This window comes from Meleagris gallopavo, chromosome 1 (assembly GCF_905368555.1).
Source record: "Meleagris gallopavo chromosome 1, MGAL_WU_HG_1.1, whole genome shotgun sequence".
Lineage (NCBI taxonomy): Eukaryota > Metazoa > Chordata > Aves > Galliformes > Phasianidae > Meleagris > Meleagris gallopavo.
This window is the reverse complement of record NC_139404.1, coordinates 180,984,341-181,008,482: the sequence shown is the minus strand read 5'-3', so window position 1 is coordinate 181,008,482 and position 24,142 is coordinate 180,984,341. Positions and strand designations below refer to the sequence as shown.

General features: G+C 38.8%; 1 protein-coding gene across 2 annotated transcripts in view; it reads left to right on the top strand.

Moving 5' to 3' along the window:
* The first annotated feature begins 16,156 nt into the window (after positions 1 to 16,156).
* ARHGAP42 (Rho GTPase activating protein 42) overlaps positions 16,157 to 24,142 on the top strand; it is a 168,561-nt gene continuing 160,575 nt past the window's right edge. For both annotated transcript variants that reach the window (XM_085216322.1, XM_085216321.1), the window contains exon 1: positions 16,157 to 16,634. In XM_085216322.1, coding sequence (XP_085072448.1) covers positions 16,481 to 16,634 — 154 coding nt within the window. In that variant the 5' untranslated portion in view covers positions 16,157 to 16,480. The remainder of the gene's footprint in view (positions 16,635 to 24,142) is intronic.

The following is a 24,142-nucleotide window of genomic DNA, read 5'->3' as shown; positions in this document are numbered from 1 at the left end:
CAGATAAATTTGAAAAATATGAGTCTGAGAAAACCTGAGTAATTTCCATAAAGGCAGCAGTTTAATATGGGCAGAGGACTTAATGGAATAAAGATCTTCTGGGAGGACGTGTGTTTGTCTGTCTGTCTGTGCTTGAGTTGAGAGAGACATTCTTGTAATCTGAGAAAGGAACAAACAACAGGTAACTAGATTACAGTTAGGATTTTTTGGATATACAAAAAAATTATCAGAAAGACATACTAGAGATAGAAAAGCAGAGAGGTATGGAAATCAAGAGAGAGGCTAATGGCTTTACATTATAGATTGGTGGATCTTAATTTTCACTTGAACAACTTCAGGATTAAAACTAGGAACCATGAATTTCCAAGAAAAAAATTAATCAAAACTAAGCAATCATCATGTCAAATAGTTATGTGTAATGGTTGTGATCCAGAATGATGAGATCATATTTGTCAGGAATTAATAATAAAAGTTTCCTACCATGTGATGCATAATTCTAACATTTTCAGCAAAGAGTGCAACAACTATTTAGTTCAAGAGAAAATTCAAATCCTTATTTTGATCCATTAACATTTTCCTCTACAATTCTGGAGAGGCAGATGAATAAACCCAATGAGAAATATCCTGTCTTGCCTGCTGTGGGGAAATATACGAACTGGAAATGAAAGCTTTGGAAATGGTGCAGATGTTACAGGAATAGAAATTGTTAAAAAAAAAAAAAAAAAAAAAAAGGCAAGTTAAAATTCTTAAATGAATCAGACTTCTTGGCAGTCTCCCATTTAAGTGGTGAGGCCCAGGACTGTTTACCTCATAAGATAGCAAGCAGATAAGACTGCATAAGGGGTGATTAAATATATAAAAAGCCTGACATGAGATGCCAGGAAGGATGGACAAAAGCAGTCAGTCTTAGTATAACAAAGAAAATATAAGACTCATGGCCCACACTGAAGTGTTACCAAACTGCTTGTGGTACATCAGGTCTGCATGGACGCAGATAACTCTAGTGGGACTTCATTCCTCCTTGTGTAGGAATACTTCTTTATATTAAAAAGGGCTGGACTACCAAAGAAAGCAGAAAATGTCAAACATGTAAACCAAAAGAAGCAAAATCACGCCAGCACAGCAGCAATTTTATATACAGTTACTGCAGCATATTACAGGTTTGGTAGCTGAATCAGCAGAGCTTTCAAAACGAAAATCCATGAAATGTAAATCTGCGTAAAGCTCATTTGCTGTCCCACATCTTTTACTTTCTAAAGCTAAAAAAATTTGTTAGTGAAAACAGCTGGAAAGCATGTTGCTATGCACAAAGTTTTGTTTTATGATGTGCTTTAATTTTACAGTTCTAAAATTTTGGTTTTCCATGGTAAAGATTACCAGGGCAATATACTAAAAAAGGCTTCTTTGCTTCTTTATCTGGTACAGAGGTCTCTCTTTACTAAATTATCAGATATTTTACTGAAAATGTGAAAAACTTACTTTTTTTATGGTAGGTAATGTATAGCTCCAAAGTAAAATCATATCCTTTATTAATATCCCAAGATGGATGACACTCACAATATTAGCATAGGTTTTGTTATAGAGACCAGAGAATGCTTACCAGTAGGTTGGAGAAGAAAAATGTTCTCAATGTAAATTACAATGTAACTTTGTTCATAAATGCCTTCTGAATAAACCAGAGAATGTATATTCAAATTAATTAACATCAAATTGAAATTTTCTAATATAAAATCAATAGTGAATCAATCAGAAACTGGAGATTAAAGCCAGTTAAAGTTAAAATAATAAAATTAAAAAGAATCATGGAAAAGCTGATAGAAGGGGCAGAAGATCCATGGGGAATATAAAGGAATTGTCTGAGCACGCAGGGACAAAGTCAAATCTGGTAATATGAGGGACACTGAGAAAGGCCTCTACAGGGAGATCAGCAGGAAGCCAGGAGAAATGTAGGCCCAGTGTTGACTGGGGCAGGAGCCCTGGTGACAACAGACATGGAAAGGCTGAGGCATCTACTACCTTTTTTGCCTTGGTCTTTTCTGTCTTCCTGATTTGCCATCAGGAATCCCAGAGCTCTCAGACCAGTGGGAAAGCCTAGAGTGAGCAAAACTTACCCCAAGTAGAGGACAATCAGGTTAGGGTCCACAGGTTCGGGTGGGATAGGGTGGGATGGCATGGGATGGGATGGGATGGGATGGGATGGGATGGGATGGGATGGAATAGCATAGCGTAGCATAGTGTAGCATAGCATAGCATAGCTGAAAGAGACCTTCAAAGATTATCAAGTTCAAATGCATGACCACTTCAGGGCTAACCAGAAGATAAAGCACGTTACTGTGGGCATTGTCCAAATGCCTCTCAACACTCACAGGCATGGGGAACCAACCATCTCTTTGGGAAGCCTGTTGCAGAGTTTGACCACACTCACAATAAATATTCTTTTATTATTGCCCAGTCTGAACCTGGTGCAGCTTGGTGCTATTCCCACGCATCCAGCTACCAGTTGTCAGGAGCAGAGCCTAGTATATCCCTCTGAACTTTCCCTCCTCTGGGAGTACTGGAGATGTACGCACAAATCCTGAGCGAGCTGGCTGATGCTGCTGTAGGACCACTCTGGATGTCTGGTGATATGGATCCGGAGTCTGGAATGGAGTGGGAGGGCATTTCCTGAACTCTGGAAGAAAGTACATGTTTATAAATATTTGGTAGGAGTATTAAAAAAACAGCACCACACACTTCTCAGTGGTGTCCAATGGCAGAACAAGAAGCAATGAGCACAAACTGAAAGACAGGAAATTCCTCATGAGAATAGATATTTTCACTGGAACAGGTTTCCCAGAGGAGCTGTGGAGTTTCCATTTCTGCAGATACTCAAAATTTGAATCAGTTCCTGCTGTTTTGACAGCCTGCAGTAGCTGACTGCTATAAGCAGGGGGCTGATCTGCAGAGCAGCCTTCCCACCTCAGGTTGTCTGTGGTTGTGTCAAATGTGCTCTCAATGTGAGGTCCCAGGCTTGACCTACAGAATTCTTATGCTTTTTACTATTTCTAGAAGATGGCTTGGACACCTCAGCACATCTCAGTTTATGCTACAATTGAATTGAATCCTCTGATACTTACATCAGTGAAAAATGTTAAGATTTCAGCTAGGCAAACAGATAAATAATTTACAGTCAAGATGCTCAGCTGTCTTCCCTCCAGTTAGGACTCAATTAATGTCAGCCTGAAGAGTATCCCTTAAAAGTGTTTCTCTGAGATCGCAATAAAATATTCATTGATGTTTGTGTCTGGTCTTTTCTTTTTTACTCAACTCATCTGTTGCTCATACAAAGTCAGAAAATTAATAATTACAATGTAAATATAATAAGTTTACATTAAGTGGACAAGAAGGAGGCATATTTTTCATTGAAATAAACAAACAAACAAAAAAACAAAAAAACATGTAAGATTGGTAGAACAGGTCTTAAAATAAAACATCGTAAAGGGATTTATTTCAAAGTTTTAAGAATATTAGACTTTTTTCTTGTTTTCTTGTTTGTTTTGTGTTGTTGTTTTTTTTCTTTTTCTTAAGTATTTATCACTTATGAAATGCATTGTGCTCTTGTTTACATCATTTTTAGTAGAACATTTCTGACTTCATTTGCTTCTAGAGTTCAGGACAGGAAAGCACAGACAGCCTAAACATTACTATGACAGCTGAGTTCTTCATAGAACAGTTCTCTCTACAAGCAACAGGCAATAGATAACAACTCTCTGAGCTTTCTTCTTTGCTTACTAGTCTTTTTAATGTTTCCATCTGTCAGTTTTTATGAACATAGAATCATAGAATCACCAAGGTTGAAAAGGACCTCTATGATCATCCAGTCCAACCGTCCACCTGTCACCAACATTTTCGACTAAACTACGTTCTTTAGTACCACATCTAAATGTTTCTTGAACACCTCCAGGGACAGTGACTCCACAACCTCCCTGAGCAGCCCATTCCAGCATCCATACACTCCCTTGGAAGAGAAATTTTTCCTAACATCCAACCTGAACCTCCCTTAGCACAACTTGAGGTAGTTGTAGAGAGCACTAAGAACTCCCCTAAGCCTCCTCTTCTCCAGATTGAATAATCTCCAGATTGAATAATCTCAGCCACTCCTCATAAGACTTGTGCTCCAGACCCCTCACCAGCCTTTCCCTGAACACACTCCAGGGTCTTTCTTGTAGTGAGAGAACCAAAACTGAACACAGTACTCAAGGTACAGCCTTACCAGTGCTGAGTACGGAGGTACAATCACTTCCCTGCTCCTGCTGTCAATACTATTTCTGATAAAGCCAAGATGCCACTGGCCTTTTTGGCCACCTGGGCACAGTGCTTGCTAATGTTCAGCTGAGTGTCAGCAAATACTCCCAGATGTGTTTCCTCTACATGGTCTTCCACTCTGCCTGCTACAAGCCTGAAGCGTTGCCTGGGGTTGCTGTGGCCAAAGTGCAGGACCTGGCACTTGGTCTTGTTAAACTTCAACCCATTGGCCTCAGCCCAGTTATTCAGCCTGTCCAGATCCCTCTGTAGGGCTGTACTACCCTCAGGCAGATAGACAGTTCCTCACAACTTGGTGTCACATATAACTATGTTATATATAAGCTGTCTTTTACAAAGGTTTTAATTTTCACCAATTCAAATTCTTCATTACAAAATACAGGCCACCAGTGACTCCTCTGATGCAAACGTGAAAGTGGCAAGAGGAAGCCACATACTCAAATCACCCTTATTAGCTGTGATCTTCTCTCTTTTCACATACTTTATACAGTAATATGCACTTACAACCAAATCTTGGAGATTCTGTTTGGCTTTTATCTTTTCTGCAAATTTAGGAACTTTTGAACACAACAGGAATTTGATTCAGTAAGCACTTCATTCCCAACCCCACACTCCTAAATCTACTCAAAGAAATATATTTAATTCAGCAGAAGTGAGTAATAAATATTCACTCAGTATGGCTTGTTATTGCTGAATAGAATCCTTTGGGATTTAAACTTTGTGGATTAGCTACAGAATTTTTATCATTCAAAGAAAAAAATATCCAAGATACTTGTATAACCAAGCCTTGCTTTATCTTTCTGTTTTGAATTACATTTGCTGAATTTGGCTATAAAGTAGCTTCAGATGTTATGGTGTTGGATTCCAAAATGCTTCTTAATATAGCAGTTGAAACAGCCATGTTCCTAGTTTTTCTTGTCCAACTGTCACCATTTACATTTCCTTGCCTTAAAAGATAATGATTTTCTTTCCAATTAGTGTGAATGGTTGTCTGTATTCACTTGTTAAATTTTCTCTGTGGGTGATCACTAGTTTGATACGTGCTGGCCAAGCTGATTTACTTCTACTACTAAGTATCATACTTAATTGAAGGAAATGAAAAAATGCAGACATCTGTAATAAAAGGATTTACCTGAAACACTGAAGCTAATTTAGCAGATTCCCCCCTGAATAGCAGTAGCACAAAAACTAATTTCAGGAACACACTATATTTTGCCTCATTATTACAGTAAAATAAGAAGTAAACTCCCTAGAATTATAAAAGTCACATGATTCTCCAACAGCAGCCTACAGTTTTTATTGAATATTTTATTATATAGTTCCTACAACACAGTCCTCAAAACTCTTCTCTAAATTAGAACTTACATTTCTTTGAGTAACATTTTCTGGGCATTTCTGGTGTGGTTTGTGCTTGTACTCAGGCTGTCATCATTTGGCACAGCAAAGCAGACCCATAGCTGTTTCTGTGCTAACTCTTATGGAAATAATCAGTAATGTGTTTTATAGCAAGCAAGGCAGACTGTCAGTTCAGCTAAATTAATGCATTACAGCAGTTTATTTCATTTCCCCACACTTCTCCCTGATACTAGTCACCATTGTGTGGTTACCTCTGCTTTAGTGAGCCTTACCTGATCCCTTGTGGTAAGTTAAAGGTAAGGGCAAAGGAAAAGGAAGAGTGAAGCAGATACGGGCAGGGAAAAGCACTGAACTGCTCCTTCCAGTAGAGCTAGCTACAGTTTACATTAGATGTCACAATAACTATACTTGTGAGTAGCAGTGTCAACTCACATACCAGATACAGACCAAATCAAGCACTGTAGCAAAAAAGGAAAACTAGACTTTTTGTAAAATAAAAGAAAGCAAAAGACATTTTTTCTTTTCTTAGGCAATACTTCAAACCAACACAATATTTTCTGGAAAAGACCTCTACATCCCCCTCAATCTAAACAGCTTTAAACTTTCACCTCTCTTTTCAGAATCACTTCCAAATGCAATTCTTCCACATTCCTGATGGAGTTACAACCCCATTTCACACACACACAGACTTCCATACATCCCACACAAGGGGATTTGGAATCATCACAAAATTCATTTTTTGTGGGATGAACACTAGCATGAATGAATCAACCTCTGATTGATCACCTGAGGCGAGCAATGAGTCAGCCATGGGAGCACAGGTGAAGGCAAATCACCTGTGCTGCAGGAAGGGGTGGAGCCTGGCTCCACCTCTCCTAGACCCATTTAAGAGCTGACTGCCAGTGGGGAAGGATCTCTCTGGAGATCTGGTCCATTGGAGTTCATCTCGCGAGCCCAGGACAGGGTGAATGACTTTCTCTCATTACTCCAATATAAATTATATTAGCCAAGCTCCTAGATATAGATAGATAGATACCATCTGTATATCCCTTGATTATACAGAGAATAAAGAGATTATAGACATAAACAGCTGTGGAAATAGAAGTCTATGTTGTTTAGTTAGCCTGGGGAGAGTTAACATGTACCTTGAAGTACTATCATTCCAAATATTTTAGATAAGTAATTAAACCACTATTAAGGCAGAGATCCATATGAAAAAAAAAAGAAAAAAAATGCAGCTGTGAAATGAATCAATAGTAGAGGTGGGCAGTGATATACAAAGAAGATGGATAGGATGAGAAAGGCAGGCAACAGCTAAAAATCAAGAGATCTGCAGGTGTGTCATGCTACTGCTGACTCAGCATTCTGGTTCCCCACATTTAAGGTCTGCAATCCAGAGAGTAAATCCTAACAAAACCTACAACATGATAGTGATCACACCTCAGGCAAAGATGTTTAAGTGTAATGAAAACAGCTATTTGTGGGAGGGGAGGAAAAAATACTAATGTGGAGTAACTTATCTGTAATGAGTTTTCTGTTAAATAGGGAGATGGTGTGACCTACTTCTGCTTAACAAGTTTCCAATTAACATTTTATGCTTCACATCACATACCACCAGAGACCAAGCCCAGGATATCTCCTATGGCTGGAACCCTACAGTGGGGATGTCCCTGTGAATCAAGTGAGGAATACAGCCTGTTGGCTGAAGCACTGCAGATTGGCACATTTCTTCTTGGGCACGTATTCAACTCTGGTTTTGTTCAGACTCTGTCATGTCTCCCTGTCTCAGCAATTTGAAGGCATAAGGCTATCCTTTTTTCTGAGAAGACCTAAATTATGTGGTTGGAAGATTATTCTACTGCCTAGAGGATGTTGTTATATCATGGGAATTACTGTTTTATTCAGGCTTCAAACTGGTTTTCCAAGCTTCTGTTCACACAATTTTGTATGACTACAGTTATTTTCATTAGCTTTTTACTCTACGTTTTTCATAAAACATCTCCCTTTCGCCCTTTAAAAGCAATTACATCAGCTTAAGTACTTGAATGAAAACTGTACTACTTATCTCTAACACTTATCTCTTAGCACAGAACTCACCAACCACTAACTTTATTCAACTGTCCAAGAAAACAGAAGAAAATAATGGTCGAGAAGCTATAATTTTAACCTGAACTCAAAAAACATGAGCAGCTCCATCCTCTGTCACAGGTATCTAGCAAGACTTTGAACAAGTCATTTAAGTTACCTGCCCCAGATGTCTTTCAAAATGATAAATTACTTCATCACAGTACTGATAAGGCAAAGCTATGTCTGTGTAAGCTGACTATTTAGTACAGTCACCATTCCTCTTCCTAATACCCTGCACGACCAGATATTATCATAGCACAGCAGCCCATCTTTCAAAATAGAGCCTCCAAAACTCTAAGATCCTCATAAAAGTCATCTGAACTTATTATACAGTAGCTTCTGAGAAACTGTCAGAAAGGATCTTAGGGAGAAAGAGCCATTCAAATATTTGTGTTGTGCAACTGAAAGATATGCTGGTAACTGATATACTGGACTGCCTGGATGCACCCTGTTCTGGGTGTCTCTGCTGGAGCAGAAGTTGAAGAAGCACGTGGACCCAGAGGTCCCTGCCAACATCAACCATTCTGTGATTCTGTAATTACAAGCAGAACAAAAATATATATGTACTAAAACTAATAAAATCTCTGCTGCCAAATACAGGAAAAAAGGGAAGAACTATTTACATATGTGAATGAAGTTTCATAATTTCTCAAACTGTATATAAATAGGTAATGCTTCAATATATTTTCTTTAAAAAACAGACATCATTGTGAAACTCCTTGCACAAAATACAGCTCTTCTCATGAGCTGTGAACACGATCCTAAGCTCAGGAGGACAAAACTTCTGAATCAGGGGCCCTTCTTCTTTGCGTCAGATGGCAATGCAAAAGCTAAGTGGTAAAAACAGAACAGTATGTTTTTTTCTAGCACACTGAATGGCACAGATATATCTCTCTGAAGTAGTAAGGAAGTGGGAAGAAGAAACATACTTATTTCATCTAGATACATAATATTAAGTGCTTACTTTGATAACTCCCTGAAAACCTCTCTCTAGGCAGCCAACTGCCATGACACAGAAGGCACAGCTAATTCCTTGTCTGTAGCAGCTTTCATATCTGGAACAATGAGTTTGAGGTATTTTCTAATAGAAACTTAAATGCTTAAAAGAAACACTGAAAAGAAAAGAGTATCTGCAAAAAATAAACTTTTTATTTCAGTAGCCCAGTGATTTCAGTTGATATTCCCAAACTAAGTCCTCTTTTGATGAAGGCAGGTTACTCTTAAGTATTTTTGGTAAGAGTGATAAAACCAAAGGAACAGATGTTTAACAAAGCTAATATGACTAGATTCAATTGTCAGATATCTCAGATTCAATAATCAGAATCTCTCTTGACTTCAGTAGGCTTTCAAGTAGGCCTAATTAAGCTTAAACTTTGTGAAGACAAGTAAAAATGTGGATGGCAAAGACCTCACAGCCTTGCAACACAGATGTTAGGTTTTCAATTATATTTTCAGTTCTTAAGGAATTTGATAAATTCCTCATTGCTAGGAACTATCAATATCATAGAGTCATCACAGAATGATTTGGGTTGGAAGGGACCTTTAAGATCACCTAGTTCCACCCCCCCTGCTATAGGTGGGGACACCTCCCTCTAGACCAGGTTGTTCAAAGCACCATCCAGCCTGGCCTTGAATGCTTCCAGGGAGATACGGAACAATTCAGGGAGAGGGTATAATTTAGAGACTTCATAGCCTGAAAAATAGAAGCTAGGAGAGATTGCTTGAGAAATGTACTACTTTACACACAATTGACATTATATAGGGACAAGTATGAAACAGACAATTTTCAAGGAAAAAAAGTGCAAATGCTCTATTATTCATAGCTTTTAAGAATAAATGAGCCACTATTTCCACAGTTAGGTATTCTTATCATTAGTCATTTTTTTTCCTGGCTTGAATCTCTCATGCTGCAATTTTAAACATTTACCTTTTGTCTGTCTGAAGTGAACAAGGAAAACAGACACTTGCCTCCTCTTTGAAGCAGGCTGGTATCATCACTCAGTATTCTCTCTACATACAACATACACTACCTATGTTCAACAATTCATTTTGTTTCCTAGATCTCTGCTCCATGTTTCCACATCTTTCTTGAAGCACCATACCTAAGAACAGAGCAAAGTAGTCCAGCCCAGAACTTACTGATATAATAAATCTGCTACAAAGTGTGCTTTTAACAATTATATGACATTGTTAAGTAAAGTTCAACTTGTGAATCTGCTATAATCTTTAGATTAATACATACAATTTCTATTTGAATAGTTGCTCCTTATTCTGTATTTGCACTTAAGAGCATTACATATATTGCACTTGTATTTACTGAAAAAAAAAAAAATCATTTTCTGGAAGTTTTTTTCCAAGCAACTTCTTCATTGAAACTACAGACTACATCTCAATTCCCCTGCATTCAGTGTTACCTACAAGTTTAATAGAAATATCAGAAGGTGAATTCTTAAGTTCTTCGAATACAACAGTGACAAATTTTACTGTAGAAAGTAGCACCTCCTACACAGCAGTACTTCTTTTAGACAAGGTTCTGACTGTGTTTCCCAGGCTGAAGACAGATTTAAACAAGTATGTTCCCCCTCTCTCCTCCCACATATGGGGTAATCACTGAGCAATGCTCCATTTTATGTTGCTGATACAAAAATTAAAATCTAGCCTGGATGTTTCTATATTGCAGCAAGCTTACTTCAGCATTTCAACATTTTACATTCTGAGTCTTCATCAGTTACATGAAAAATTACCCGGGTTAGCTATCATAGCCTGATATCATGCTGTTTTTTGTTTGTTTATTTATTTGCTTTTAAATGAATTGCTTATTTTTAAACATTAATAATGTACTTGATAAAATGAATATAAAAACATTTCATAAACCCTATGAAACTGATATTAATAAAAGTCAATTATAACAAAAAAAGTGTAGGGTTTTTTTTTTCGTTAAAAGAACTGCAAAAACCAACAGGATTTTAACTCAAGTTACAAAGAAGCATAGCTATTCCACTGTCTACAGGAGGGCTACCCTGTTGTTCCCTGAGAGTAATGAAAACATAATGAATTAAACAAAAAAATGAAACACTGATGAGAGGAGGACAGAGTTCAAAAAAAGTGCATATTTCCTTTGTTCACGTGAAGATCTATTGTGCATTTGTAGATGTAGCCATGAAAAACAGACTTCACTTGCTATTTGTTTCTTATAAAACAAGAAGCTCTTTACTTCTTGATAGTAAACACTTCAATTTATTGGAAATTACACATTTCAGAAGAAGAAGGTTAAAACAAACCTCAGAGCAGTTATCAATTTTATAATAAATGTAAAAACTACTAAAAACAGAGATTCCCAGATAAAAAGTGTATTTAGCTAAAATATTATTGGGAAGTTTAATGTTGCACTGCATATTGTCTATGCATTAGGAGATACACTAAAATCCTCAAAGGTATACTGCTATTCTATGACGGGTATTTTACTGAAGTGTAAAGTGTTCAAAGTGTAGAAAAATTTAAAGAAGAAACTTTCTTTGGAGACATTAATCTGTTTCAATTTTCTTATTGAGAAGAAAAATGTATTTCATTGTACGCATTTTGTTCTAAATACTGACTTGCACAGCCAGCATCGTGGACTGTGACTTTCTCACTATAACTGCTACTCAGTGGTATTTGCATGAACTGGTTGACCTATTTTTAGAAAACAGTGGGACTAGAACCCGTCCTCATAGGTTTTAATCCCAAGACACAAAAATTCTTCTGCTCTTATTTGCATTAAGGAATGCCTTATTCCTGGATTTTAGCAGAACTCAAGGATGAGCTGAACTCAAAACTGTTTAAGTCTAGACATTTCTCAGCACGCACAAAAGCAGAACTATGAGGTGTTTTTAACTCACCATAAGCACCGAGCAGCTCTCTAATGTTTATGATGGAAGCTTCTTACAATCTCTGACATGAGCTGGGAACCTTGTATTGGAATGGCTGGTGAAGTTCCACTGCTGTGCTTTTTCCCCTCCTGTCCCAGAAAAACAGCATACCACAAGGCAGAACCACAGTCAGGAAATATTTATGTTCAACAGAGAATCATAGCATCATACAATGGCTTGGGTTGGATCACCAAGCTCCAACCCCCTGCTGCAGGCAGGGCCACCAACCTCCGTATCTAATACTAGACCAGGCTGCTCAGGGCCCCATCCAGCCAGGCTTTGAACACCTCCAGGGACGGGGCATCCACAACCTCTCTGGGCAGCCTGTTCCAGCACCTCACCACTCTCTTGGTAAAAAACTTCCCCCTGATATCCAACCTAAGAATAACTTGAGAAGTACCAAAGCTGCATGGAGACAGTATAAGAGTCAGCAAGCACTATTTTTTTTAAGCTGCATCAGAGAACGTTTAGATTGGATATTAGGAAAAGATTTGTCATCAAAAGAGTGGATAGGTAGTAAAACAGGCTCTTTAGTGCAGCGGTCATGACACAGAGTGTGATGGAGTCCAAGGAGGGTTTGGGCATTGCTCTCAGAAATATGATTTGAATTTTGCGTGGTCCTGTGTGGAGCTCGGAGCCAGACTCAATGGTCCTTGTTGGATCCAGTCCAACTTGGGATATTCTGTGATTCTGATTTTTAATTTTAGCTTTCAACTTTGCTGTTTGAAGCTTCTCCAAACCACTTGGAATAAATACATTAAAAAGACTGGAGATCTTTCAAGAAATATGGATCTGTAATTTTTGATTGAAATCTGAAACACTGATTTTGGAATTCGTTAGAGAGACGTTAGTGCACAGAGACCAAAATCTTACAATAAGATCAGTCATTATGTACAGGTTTTTACTTCTAATCAATGATTTTGGCTAACCAGGCTGATCACTCCTCCTCTGATGATGTTAACTTGCAGAAAGAACAACAAAAACTTTGGTAGCTATATCATTTAGCAATCAGTTAACAACATGCAGATTATATTCCAAACAGAGAGTAGTATCCCTTTCAGTTCATACATACAATAAATTGCAAAGCATAAACGTACTTCCTTGGTTCAATTTTTATTTATGTTCAATTTTCTTTGGAATTTATCACTGCTAGCCAACATAAACCTAGCATCTATAATCTTAATCTAATAACGAGAATCTGAAAACTTTTAATAGCATTTTTACTAACGAGGTACTGGGAATCTTGACAATTGCCATGAAAAAACTAACGGAAAACTTAGATATTATAAGATCTTTAGAAAAGCCAAAACAAATTAACATACTCCATAAATAATTACTTGAACAGGGTTTTTAATTCTATTAATATTTTCTGTCCTATATAGGAACAGAGCTTATCTTGTACCCTGAAGCACATCTAGGGAACTCACACGCATCACTGCCCTAGCATTCTTTTGCCTATAGTCCTTCACACTTTCAAAGGGAAGCAGTCGTTTTCAGAAGACATTATCTATGTAATTTTCCCATGATTCTGTATATCGAGGCAGGAGAAACAAGAAGGGAGTTGGCAGAATTTCTATTTTAAAATATTCCCCTGTAGATGAGAGTCACTCTGTCCTTATCTACATTAACTGCTAAACTAACATCTAACTAGATTGAATCATAAAACTGGAGGTTGTGCACACAGACATTTACACATTTGTGCAGGTAGAAACATAAACTGTTGTAATACCCCTCTTTCATCAACCCCAGGCTAATAGGAACATAATAAGAATATGCCCCGGAGACCCCCTAAAGAGAGGAGGGCCATTTGCTGGAAGTTTGAGCTTAGTATTTACATTTAAGAAGATGAAGGAGAAATCTACAAAAATTGATCTGACCTCATTAACATCTAAGATTTTAGGACAAGCTTAGAATAACAAAAAGAAGTGGATGAAACAGGACAAAGTTCCACAGGGTTCAGAATAAAAGTATCTCACTTCTCATGCATTTCTTCACAGCTAGTGATAACATCAGGCTAACACATTTACTGAAACCTCCTACTTAAGGGACTGGTGCTACTGAGGTGTCTAAAGGGGTCTTTCAGTAGAGTCCACTCCATTCTAGCAACTAGTATTCAGGATATTCAAGAAAAAGCCCTTTTCAGTACGTCTAGGCTTCCCAGTTTCTCTTACCTTTTGAAGTCCTAAAACCTGGTGTTTCTAGGACCCTTTATTAGAATCTTCTTAGGATGAGAAAAACAAAACAAAACAAAAAACAAGAACAGAAATATATTATTTCCTGCTAACTATAACACTTGGAGATTTTACACTTCTCAAAAATATCCTCAAATACCTTATTTTCTTCAGAGTTCCCCTTACTCCTACACAAAGAAAATAGTAAGACTTATCTTTCTGTCAAGATTTTTGTTGTTGTTAGATAACCTCTCTGTAGGTGTGCCAAATAACTCATTTATCTGATCCTCCTCCAGACACAGGCATAGACTTCATTAAGCTCATGAGTTAGCTATAAACATTTTCTCTGCTAATGAAGAATAACATAGGGTTGGGTTTACATCTGCTCAAATATAGATTTATGAAACAAAAAACATTCTTAACTAAACCATATTCCTTAAAAATACATTTATTTTTCTCTGAGGGAAAAAAAAGGCAATACATATGAACAAATGAGATTTTTACATAGTATTTGACACACAGCAAGCTAGGAAATTCTCAGTTCAGCTAAGAAAGATGGGATCATTCTGAGAAACATATGGAAATAGTTAGAAGGATAACAGTAAGTTATGTGGATGGAGGATGTCAGGCTGGAGGGAAGTTCTTAGTAAACATTGCTGAGGACTTGCTTAGTCTTGGTCCATTAACATTTCCATTCATGATCCTGATTCCAAAAGTAGAAATGTGGTTCTGGAAATTTGAAGATGAAAACATTATAGAGAAAGAAATGAGTCATAATGATTACTAGAATAATGGCTCTGAACTAAAATGCAAAGTAGTTATTTTTGGGACCAATGAGCATTTCAGTTTTATCTTCGGAATCTGATGGATTAAAAAAGTCAATCAGTGAACGTAAGAGGCGCAATTAGGCCATAATTTTTTCTTAAAAAAAAAAGGTGTAGTGCAGTAGTGTAGCCATTAATCTGCCTTAGAAAGGTCTCATGTATAATTACAGTAGGCCATGATCAAGTAAGATGAAATCAAATTTGAGGAGATCTAGGCAAGAACTATAGGAATGAGGAAGTACATTGATATTTTATTTTATGACAGAAAGATTTGATTTATTTAGCTATCATATGGCAGGCTTAGGGACAGTTGTACAATTTGCTGGATGGTCAGGCACAGAGAGTCATAGTGAACTGAGCTAAACCCAGCTGGCAGCTGGGTAGTGCTGAAGTAAAAGTATTTTCATGAACAGTGTTGATGGTAGTTTCCACTGGAGTTATTGCCGAGTCGAAGGTGTGTTTACAGTCTGTACTGTCACAGTATGTACGGAAAGACTACTCCAGGAAAACATACAAGAATCACCCAAATTCTTCTTCTGAGATAAACCCACTACTGCACTTGAATAACACCACTTTCTTTTAGTAACTGAGCTTGCAGTTTCTCAGTCTTTTCAGGATAGAGTTGGCTCAGCCACACACAACCAAGTACTACAGCAGAGTATGGGCGTTCCCAGCTGTTGTTTTGCATTTCCTTGGCCCACAGCTCCCTCCCTTATCCTTTGCTGCTCTCTTTTCTCATTATCCACCTCTGTGTGAATGTTCCTGCCACCGGCCCACACACATACCAGGTGGTCAGGCCATGCCCATGCTGGGCATCACAAGAGATCCCTGAGCAATGCCAGCACACGTGGGGGGCCTCAGCTCCTCCAGCTGTGGCAGATCCCCTTTTCTCAGCAAAAGTGGCCTGCATTCCTCCACCATAGCATGGGCACTCTGCTGAATAAAAACAGCCTCCTCTTAACACAAGTTGTTAAATGTCTACTGTAAATGCATAACTCGGAGTTCTCCTACAGTTATCACAGAATGGTTTAGGTTGAAAGAAACCTTATAGATCATCTGGTTCCAAATCTCTGCTACGGGCAGGGCTGCCCTCCTCAAGATCAGGCTGCCCAGGCCCCATCCAACCTAGCCTGGCACACACAGGGAACCTCACTGCCCTCTGAGTAAAGAGTTTCCTCCTAACATCTAACCCAAACCTCCTCTCTTTTAGTTTAAAGGCATTCCTCCTTGTCCCATCACTGTCTGCCCGTATAAAAAAATCAGTCCCCCTCCTGCTTGTACGCCCCCTTCAAGTTCTGGAAGGCCGCAACGAGGCCTCCCGCAGCCTTCTCTTCTACACGAGGAATGTTATCCCTGGGCCGCCCCGCCCTCCAGAAGCCCAGCGTAAAGCACCGACCACGCGCCCGACCCGCGCCGGTCCCTGCAGGCCGTACCCACTGCGGGCCGGCCCCGCCGGAGGGCAGAGCGCGAAGGGGGAGGCGGCGCAGAGCGAGGGGCGGGCACTGCCGGGGCCGCGTCCCTGGCGTGCGAGCATGCTGTGGCGGGGGGAGGGCGTCCTCGGCCGGGCCGGGGGAGGTTCGGGCTGAACTTAGGAACGGGAAGAAAGGGAGAAAGAGCGCTGCCGGAAGCGGCGAAGCGGCGGCTCGCGGAGCCCCGCGGGCAGCATGTAGCTGGGTGACGGCAGGCAGACAGCCGCCGCCTGTCCCGCCGGGCCGGGAGCCCCTCCTCAGCTCTCGGCTCCTCCGTCTCTCGTCGCGGCTCTTCGTCGGCCGCCCGCCCGCTCGCCGCTGTCATGGGGCTGCCCACGCTGGAGTTCAGCGACTCGTACTTGGACAGCCCGGATTTCAGGGAGCGCCTGAAGTGTCACGAGATCGAGCTGGAGAGGACCAACAAGTTCATCAAGGAGCTGATCAAGGACGGCAGCCTCCTCATCGGGGCCCTGCGGAGTGAGTGGGGCGGCGGGGCCGGGGGCGGGCAGGGCAGGAGCTTCTTTTGTTTGAATGGGCGCCGGGAGCGGGCTCCCCTGCCGGCCAACGGGGAAAGAAAAGCTCTCGTCAACTTTCTGCCCCGCTTCGCCTCGCCTCGCCCGGGCCGGGTGAGCGGCGGGGGCGGCCCCGGAGCTGCGGCTGAGGGCTCAGCCGCGCCCTGCGCCGAGGGGAGGGCGGCTGTCGGGGCCTTCGTGTCAAAGCCTCCTTACCGCAGGTCTTAGCAGTGAGGATATCGCCCTATTTATCACGCGGATAAACGAAGAGATGATTATTTGTATTAATTAGCAGCGTCGCTGTTAGTCGCGTCTCCCGTAGGCGAGCTGAGGAGCGCTTCCATCCTTTTGAAGCTCCGAGAGGTGAACGCCGGGCGTCCTGCCGTGTGGAAGCGACCCTCGCGCTTTGAAGAGAGTAAAACGAGAGCCGAGAGCCGCGAGCCGCGGGGGCACTGCTGGGGTGGGCAGAGCTCCTCTGCTCTGGCTGGTGCCACCTACTTCTCGGTTTTGCATCTCATCTGTCACCCAGAGCTTTCCTTCACCTAGAGTGAGGGCTTGCAGCTCCTTGTGCTGTGAAATGTGGTGTTCCAGGGAAAAGAAGTCACTTCAAATAATCCTTAAAGTATTTGCCACATTGATATACGTTCTGCCAGATTTATGGAGTCAATGAGTAGCAGTGTTGCTGTTTATGTGTTCAGGGAACAAGTGTTGCTCCCATCTCCTTAGCTCAGAGGAGGTCGAATGCATGCTGACCCAGAGTCTGAACCCAAAGTCTGTCTCCCTATCTTGAACAGGAGATCAGACTGAGGATTTTGTTTGGCCGGCAGCAGAATTAAATGTTAATTGTACTTCTGCATGTCCCATACTTTATCCCATAGCTCACGTATGGTGTTGTCTCAAAAAGCCAGCAGTTGCTTTATTGAACGACATTTCTCATAGAAGTGCAAGTGTTTCCAGATTCGTCTCTTATTTTAGGGAGTAGCTGGATTCATGTCTAATCTCTTATGTAAATTTGAAATTTGTATTAAATTCAATAAATTCCTGTATCCATGCCCAGAGAATAGGAGATGATAGATTACACAGAAAATCTGTGTCTGTATATGCATATATGCCTATACATAAAAAAAAAAAAAAAAAAAAAAAAAAAAAAACTCAGTGGTACCTTTTTCCTACCAGAGCATAAAAAAGTTTGATTCTTAGGTTTTCTTTTTATTAAAAACCTTTCCCCATCAAACAGAAAGACAGTTTGTTTAAAAGGTTAAACGTGTTAGTTTAATAAAAATTTACTCCTACAAACATGGTTCAGCAAAGTGGTGTGTACCAGGAGTTAGGACAGGAGAGGATGCTGTGTGGGTATTCATTTGGCATGGAGGTTGACTGCTTTTTTTATTGTTTGATTTGGAACGTCTTTCTTCTTAAGTTGCCAAAAAAAAAAAAGAATACTGAAGGATGAGTTTTCTTTATGAGAAATAGTTTAGACCTTCATTTTGAAATGAGCTTTCCCATTATCTTTGTGGAGACTACTTGAAGATCCTCGAGAGATTCAGACCTTTAATAGTTTTGTCCCTCTTCAAGGACAAGTGCTATTTCTGTTTCACATGATTACTACTTAACCTCCAAGTCCTCTCAACTTCAAAACTTTTTAATTAAAATGTTATAGTGGTTGACATGATGCTTATTTTTTTCTGTATGCAACTTTAAAATGCTGTCTTATAGCTTATCATGTCTTTTAGCCTTAAGAAAAGGCAGTTTGCTCTTGCATAGAAAGAAATATCTCTCTTTTTATTCACTTCAAATCCCTTAGTTTCGTGACCACACGTTCCACAGAATGCTGCCTCCATTCCTGTGCTAGGACAACTGGGAAAATGCCTGCATTTTTTCTCAGTAAAATATAAATCCTTTCTTTATAGTGTATGGGCTCCGTGCAGATGCTGTGCAGTGGCCATATAAGTAGAACTATCCTAGGATTTCTCGAGTAGAGAACCTTTGACTTGTTAAAACACGCTATTTATTCCTACCTTAGCATCAAAATCAGTGGAGCTTAAAATATTTGTAACTTTAAAATATTTAAAATTTTATTTTTTTCTCTTTTTGGAAATCTAATTGAACAGTGTAGTATTTTATTTCAGTGCTGAATTGTTGTGCCCTGGTCCTGATTTAATAATTCACCAGCCTTGAACAGCAAGCAGTACTTACCATGGCTTATCTCTTTAGGTGATCTATGATTTTGCCTTTACATATCATTTTGGAGGATCACTTTTGATAGGGGAAAAAATTCAGACTCTTGAGGAGATTTAGTGGAAACGAGTTTTGGAATATTTCCTTCTTAATTACACTTAAGGAAGAGACAGAGTAACTGCTTAATGCAGTTAGTAAAATTAGAAAATTATATAATCTCTTAAATTGTTTAAATATAAGATATTAATTGAATCTGTGATGCAGGTGCAGCTTTTCAGAATTAAACTTTCATATTAAATAACAATGTACAGGATATTAATTTGATCACAAATCAGTATCTAAACAATGACTGTAAAAATGCAAAGTTGAAAAATATATGGTGAGAGAACTGACATAAATTGGAAGTAGAACAGATATACTTAATGTAGCTTGCGACCATTTTGCATTTTAATTGATGGAGTGACCCCAAGATGAGGTCACATTTTGTTTTATTGTGGCTCTGCTACATTCATTCTGAAGAATCTTTCTTTCCAAAGGAAAATGTAAAGCACGGGACTCACAGGGTGCTCTCTGAAGCAGCAGTTGACTGTTGTGGGAGCAAATAATGCTAGGATTGATGTCAGATCCTTAGCAGCTTTTCCCTACGGTATTTTGCACTGTCTCCTTATCTTTCTAAATATGTAAAACTTCTGGGGAGTACTGTAAATGAGCACAGATTGTATGCTCCAGGTCAGTTAGGAGGTAACTTCACTTTTCTATGGCTATCATGCTTACTTCAGCGTTATCCTACAATTTGTGCTTTCAGAGATGCTCTACATTTATTTTAACATTAACTGAGGCACTCAATATACTGCTCTTTCTTGAAAGGCTCATTTTACACGTATAAATATGTGTATGCTGTCTTAGAAAGTTATGTTTCTACAGAGACTTCACCTCTGTGTGTAGGTGCAGTTATGTAGGATTGAATATTTTTATTTGATGCGTCTGTGGGAGGATTTTCTTGTCTTGAACTTACAAGTTAAGAGGGAAAAAAAACAAAAACTCCACCAACACACTTTTAAAAAACGTAATCTTGTTGGTACAGTTAGCTTTCTTGATTATTATTAATAGTTACCCAGCTGTTGATTTTGTCATTTCTTTGGGCAGCTAATTTTAAAGATCTTCCAGATAGATCCATGTTTAAACTTCATATGCATAATTGCTTAGTTTAGTGAAGTCTATCTGTAGCTGGACTCAGGAATCAAAACTGATTTTTTTTCCTTTTCATTGATTTTTGCTAATTTTCAGTTAAAATTCAAGTCCATTTTTGTACATGTCTGCATGTAGTATGCTTTGGAATTTCATTCCTTATCATTAATTCCCTTTTAAAAAATGGAGCCTAGTTTGGGAGGTTTTCGTGTATATCATATGGAGCATTTTGTTATATGTATGCTTTTAATTTCTATAGTAGTGACTGTTCTGCCAGAGTTTTAGTAAATACTGTATCAAACAGTCCAAAAAGGTAATATGCATTTTGTACAGCTGATCTCATGGCTTATCTCTGTGCAGAGACCTTCAGTTTTGCTGTCTGATTTTAAGGCCATCTTTCTCCACCTTAATTGCTATTTTAGCTACAACTTCATGCATTCAGAGATTTCAGCTGTACAGTTATCAAAAGTTCAGTATATCTGTGGTTGATTTAAGTAATAGCATGCCTTCTAAAGTGTTTTAAATGGTAGTGCAGAGCTGTAGTGTAGGATAAGTATGATTTAATAGGTATCTTTAGGAATTTATGACTACTAGCGGTCTTAATTTTTATTTTTTGGGAGGGAGTTGTCCATTTTTAGTAGGAGATTCGTAACATGAAATCCTCAGTTTTATTTAGCTATAACACATAGAGACACAGGGACGAGATGGAAATACCTTATTTGCAGGGGACTGTATTTCTTTTTATCAGTGCTTTTATATAAATTCCACACAGAAAAGACTATTTCACTAAGCTGTTTGGACATGCGGTATTCAGGAATGATTTTTTTGTCTCATAAACCTAATTATAAAAGTACAATGATGAGCCTCTCTGTACATACTGAAACCTTTGGGCTCAACGGGCTAGAAAAAAGTGAGAACTAAATGATAGCATAAGAATCTATGATCTTGTTATCTATCTTGGGAATTTTTATCTATCTTTCCAAAGAGCTGCATTTTCCCAGATATCTTGGCCTCATCTGTTTTCATGTGATTGTATCTTCAAAATGTTTTTTTCCAGATCCCAACTGGAGCAGGAGTGAGTTCATTGAATAATAACCACTGAATTTCAGTAGCAGTCATTCTCATTTATTCATTTAAATTCTGAGTAAAGCAACCAATGCTTCGTATTCCATATGTGATACTGTGATGGTGAATGTGGAATATAAGAGTATAGCTTCGTGCTGAGAATTTGAAACATAACTCACACTGCCTTTGTGAATGGATTACATTATGTAATGCTGAAGTTGCCTTCCTCAGTAAAGTTGGGTGAGACAGGGCACAACAGTTTACGTCTCTTAGTCTCTAAATAAGTGGTTAATTCCCTTCCAAATGGAGGAAGACGTTTCCTGCTAAGAAGTTAAAACCTGATAATTCGTATTTATGTTTTGAAGTCATTTGCTCCTCCGCTGTTCTGCTTTTTGTACTGTCCTGCTCAGCTTTTGCTGCTGTTTCAGAGTGATCCACAGATTGTGAGTGTAATTCTTGCAGTTTCAGCAGTGTTCATGCTTTCTTGCAAAGATACCACGGATAAGCTGGTTCTTGGCCAGAGAAAGAGCTGAATTGCTTCCTCTAGTGTTTAAAGCAGCTGCAGTCTGTATTGCATTATGTTATCTTTAACAAATATATATTGAGAAAGTAAGCACTGGCATGTGGTGGTCTGTTGCAGAGCACAGTATTTTCTGTCCATCATATGATGTTTGATTTTGAACCAAGAATGCCTGCAAGGGAATTCCCATGATATCAGTAACCACTGCTGTGTTAATAAAGCCTTTAAGTGACTCAGCACGGGTGTTCTTGTGCCTTAAAGCTGAAGCAAGTATTCTTTAGAGAGGCCTTGTAATTGGATGATGTCAGGTTACCAGAGGAGCAGTTTAGAGTTTCAAATGGCATATGAAATGATGTCTGTGCTATAAGAAAATTCTGTACAATTTTTTTTTTAGACTAGGATTTTCAAACTTTTAAAGTGATTTCTCAAAAGAGCAAACTTAATCTGTTTCTTAATGTTCCAGCTGGTTTTTTGTCTTTGACATGCTTCTTTTGCTATGAATAAGAGTAATGTATTCTATTAATAAGAAACCAGCTGCTTCATGAATATTGTCTTTACTACAATGGAAAATATGATGCTGTGGTCACTGAAATTATATAGATCTCTTGGGATTTTGTGGGCAGAAGCGCTACAGCAACTTGCAATTTCCTGTAATAGTAAATAACTTTGCATTTGTCCCTTGTCAAAAATATAGAGGACAATGAAGTCCTTTTTACTGAAATGGTATGTGAAGCAGTTCTATGGCACTGCCTTTATATTTTGTTCCGTAGTCTCAAAACTGCCATTATACTTACATTTGGAATATGGGGAACGTACGCGTTTAGGAGCACGGATTTCTTGTTAAATTCAATCTCCTGCTAGTATTGTATCAAGTAATCCTTACATGTCAAACTCCATTTTAAAAATACTTTTTATCCTTACTGTTTCTGCTGGAAGACTTCTAAAACCATGTTACTCTTGAGGGTTGAGTAACTTAATAAAAATAAATTTAATCTGGAAATCCTAACTTGTTTATGCTCATTTTGTTTTCACTCAATTCTTCAGCACTGTTGTTTATTTGTATTTTCCTGTGGAATAATCATACCCTTTGCTAGCCTGAACAAATTGTTCCTGTCCTCTCTGCTAAGAGTTTCTCTTGTTTCTCGGTCATTTTTTAAAATTGCTTTTAAATGTGCAGGGGAGTAGCAGAAAAAAATAGAAGAAACAGAAATAGTATAGTAATGTGTACAGGTTTGATTTTTTTGTTGTATTCTGTGAGATATCAGTTCAGTAATTGAGATCATTGTTTATGGTCTTCTTTTGACTATCTGGAACTATGAATTCCTAAAATGTGATGAAAGGTGTGAGAGTTTGGGGATGTCATAAGCAGTACCCATGAAATAAACATGGTCTCAACTTCTTACCTATTAATATGAGTTGGAGTACTCTTGGGTTGTAAGTCTTTGGTCCCCTTTGAAGTGCAAATAACTTTCATTAGAAAGATAATGTATTTCACAGCACGTTATGAACCCTGAGCTATATTACGGTATGGTTTTCCGTATCAGTCACATTATCAACTTTAATTGGTTCCCTATCCTGAATTATGCAAACTTACACAGGACACCAGAAGCTGCAGCAACACATTACTGCAATGTTTTTTCTTAGTGTGATTCAAGCATGGGAAAAGAGTGTGGAAATTCTGCATGTGTTCAGAAGTCTTATCTCCTTTTAGTGTAGTACTCAAGCAGGATACAAGGTGCTCCAATATTGTATGTCTGATATTTGCTGCAGCATCATATATTTAATATTTATCAGGGTGCTCAAAGAGGAGAGGTTTGCACACTGGGTGTGCATTGTACTGTCTGAAAAGGTACTTCTATTCACTGAAAAGTAAGTGAAATTAGGTTATCGCCAATAGGATTATTCTTCTTCTGTAAAAGAGCCTCTAAGAGAAATAAGCATAATGGGGGTGACTTTCTAATAAACTCATTTGGTTAGAAATTCTGGGACAACTTCTGGACAGCTGAACAACTCCTCACTGTTCCTCATGGGAGAGGGCAGAGACTGAAGTGTTAGAAGAAGAGATATAGGATAAATAATAGATAAATAAATAGTCAAGTTTAATGTATAATAAGTTTCATGAATATATAACTTCAAAAAACAAGTTTGATAAAATAACTTCAATAATTCTATGCCTATTTAGTATAGAATTAAATGGAAGAATAACAAAAAGAAAGCGTGCGACAAGGGAAGTTGTACTCAAAATTGATAAATTAATTAAATCAAGGAGTATAATTAAGGAAATATATATCCATCTTAAAGAAACAAATAGAGTGATCCAACAGGCCAGTCAGTCTCATCTCTGTCCCTGGAAAGGTGATGGAACAACTTGTTCTGAACATCATCTCTGTATGGGGCTGCTGAATCTCAGCCTGAACCTTTGATTGATCACCTGAGGTGAGCAATGAGTCAGCCACGGGAGCACAGGTGAAGGCAAATCACCTGTGCTGCAGGAAGGGGTGGAGCCTGGCTCCACCTCTCCT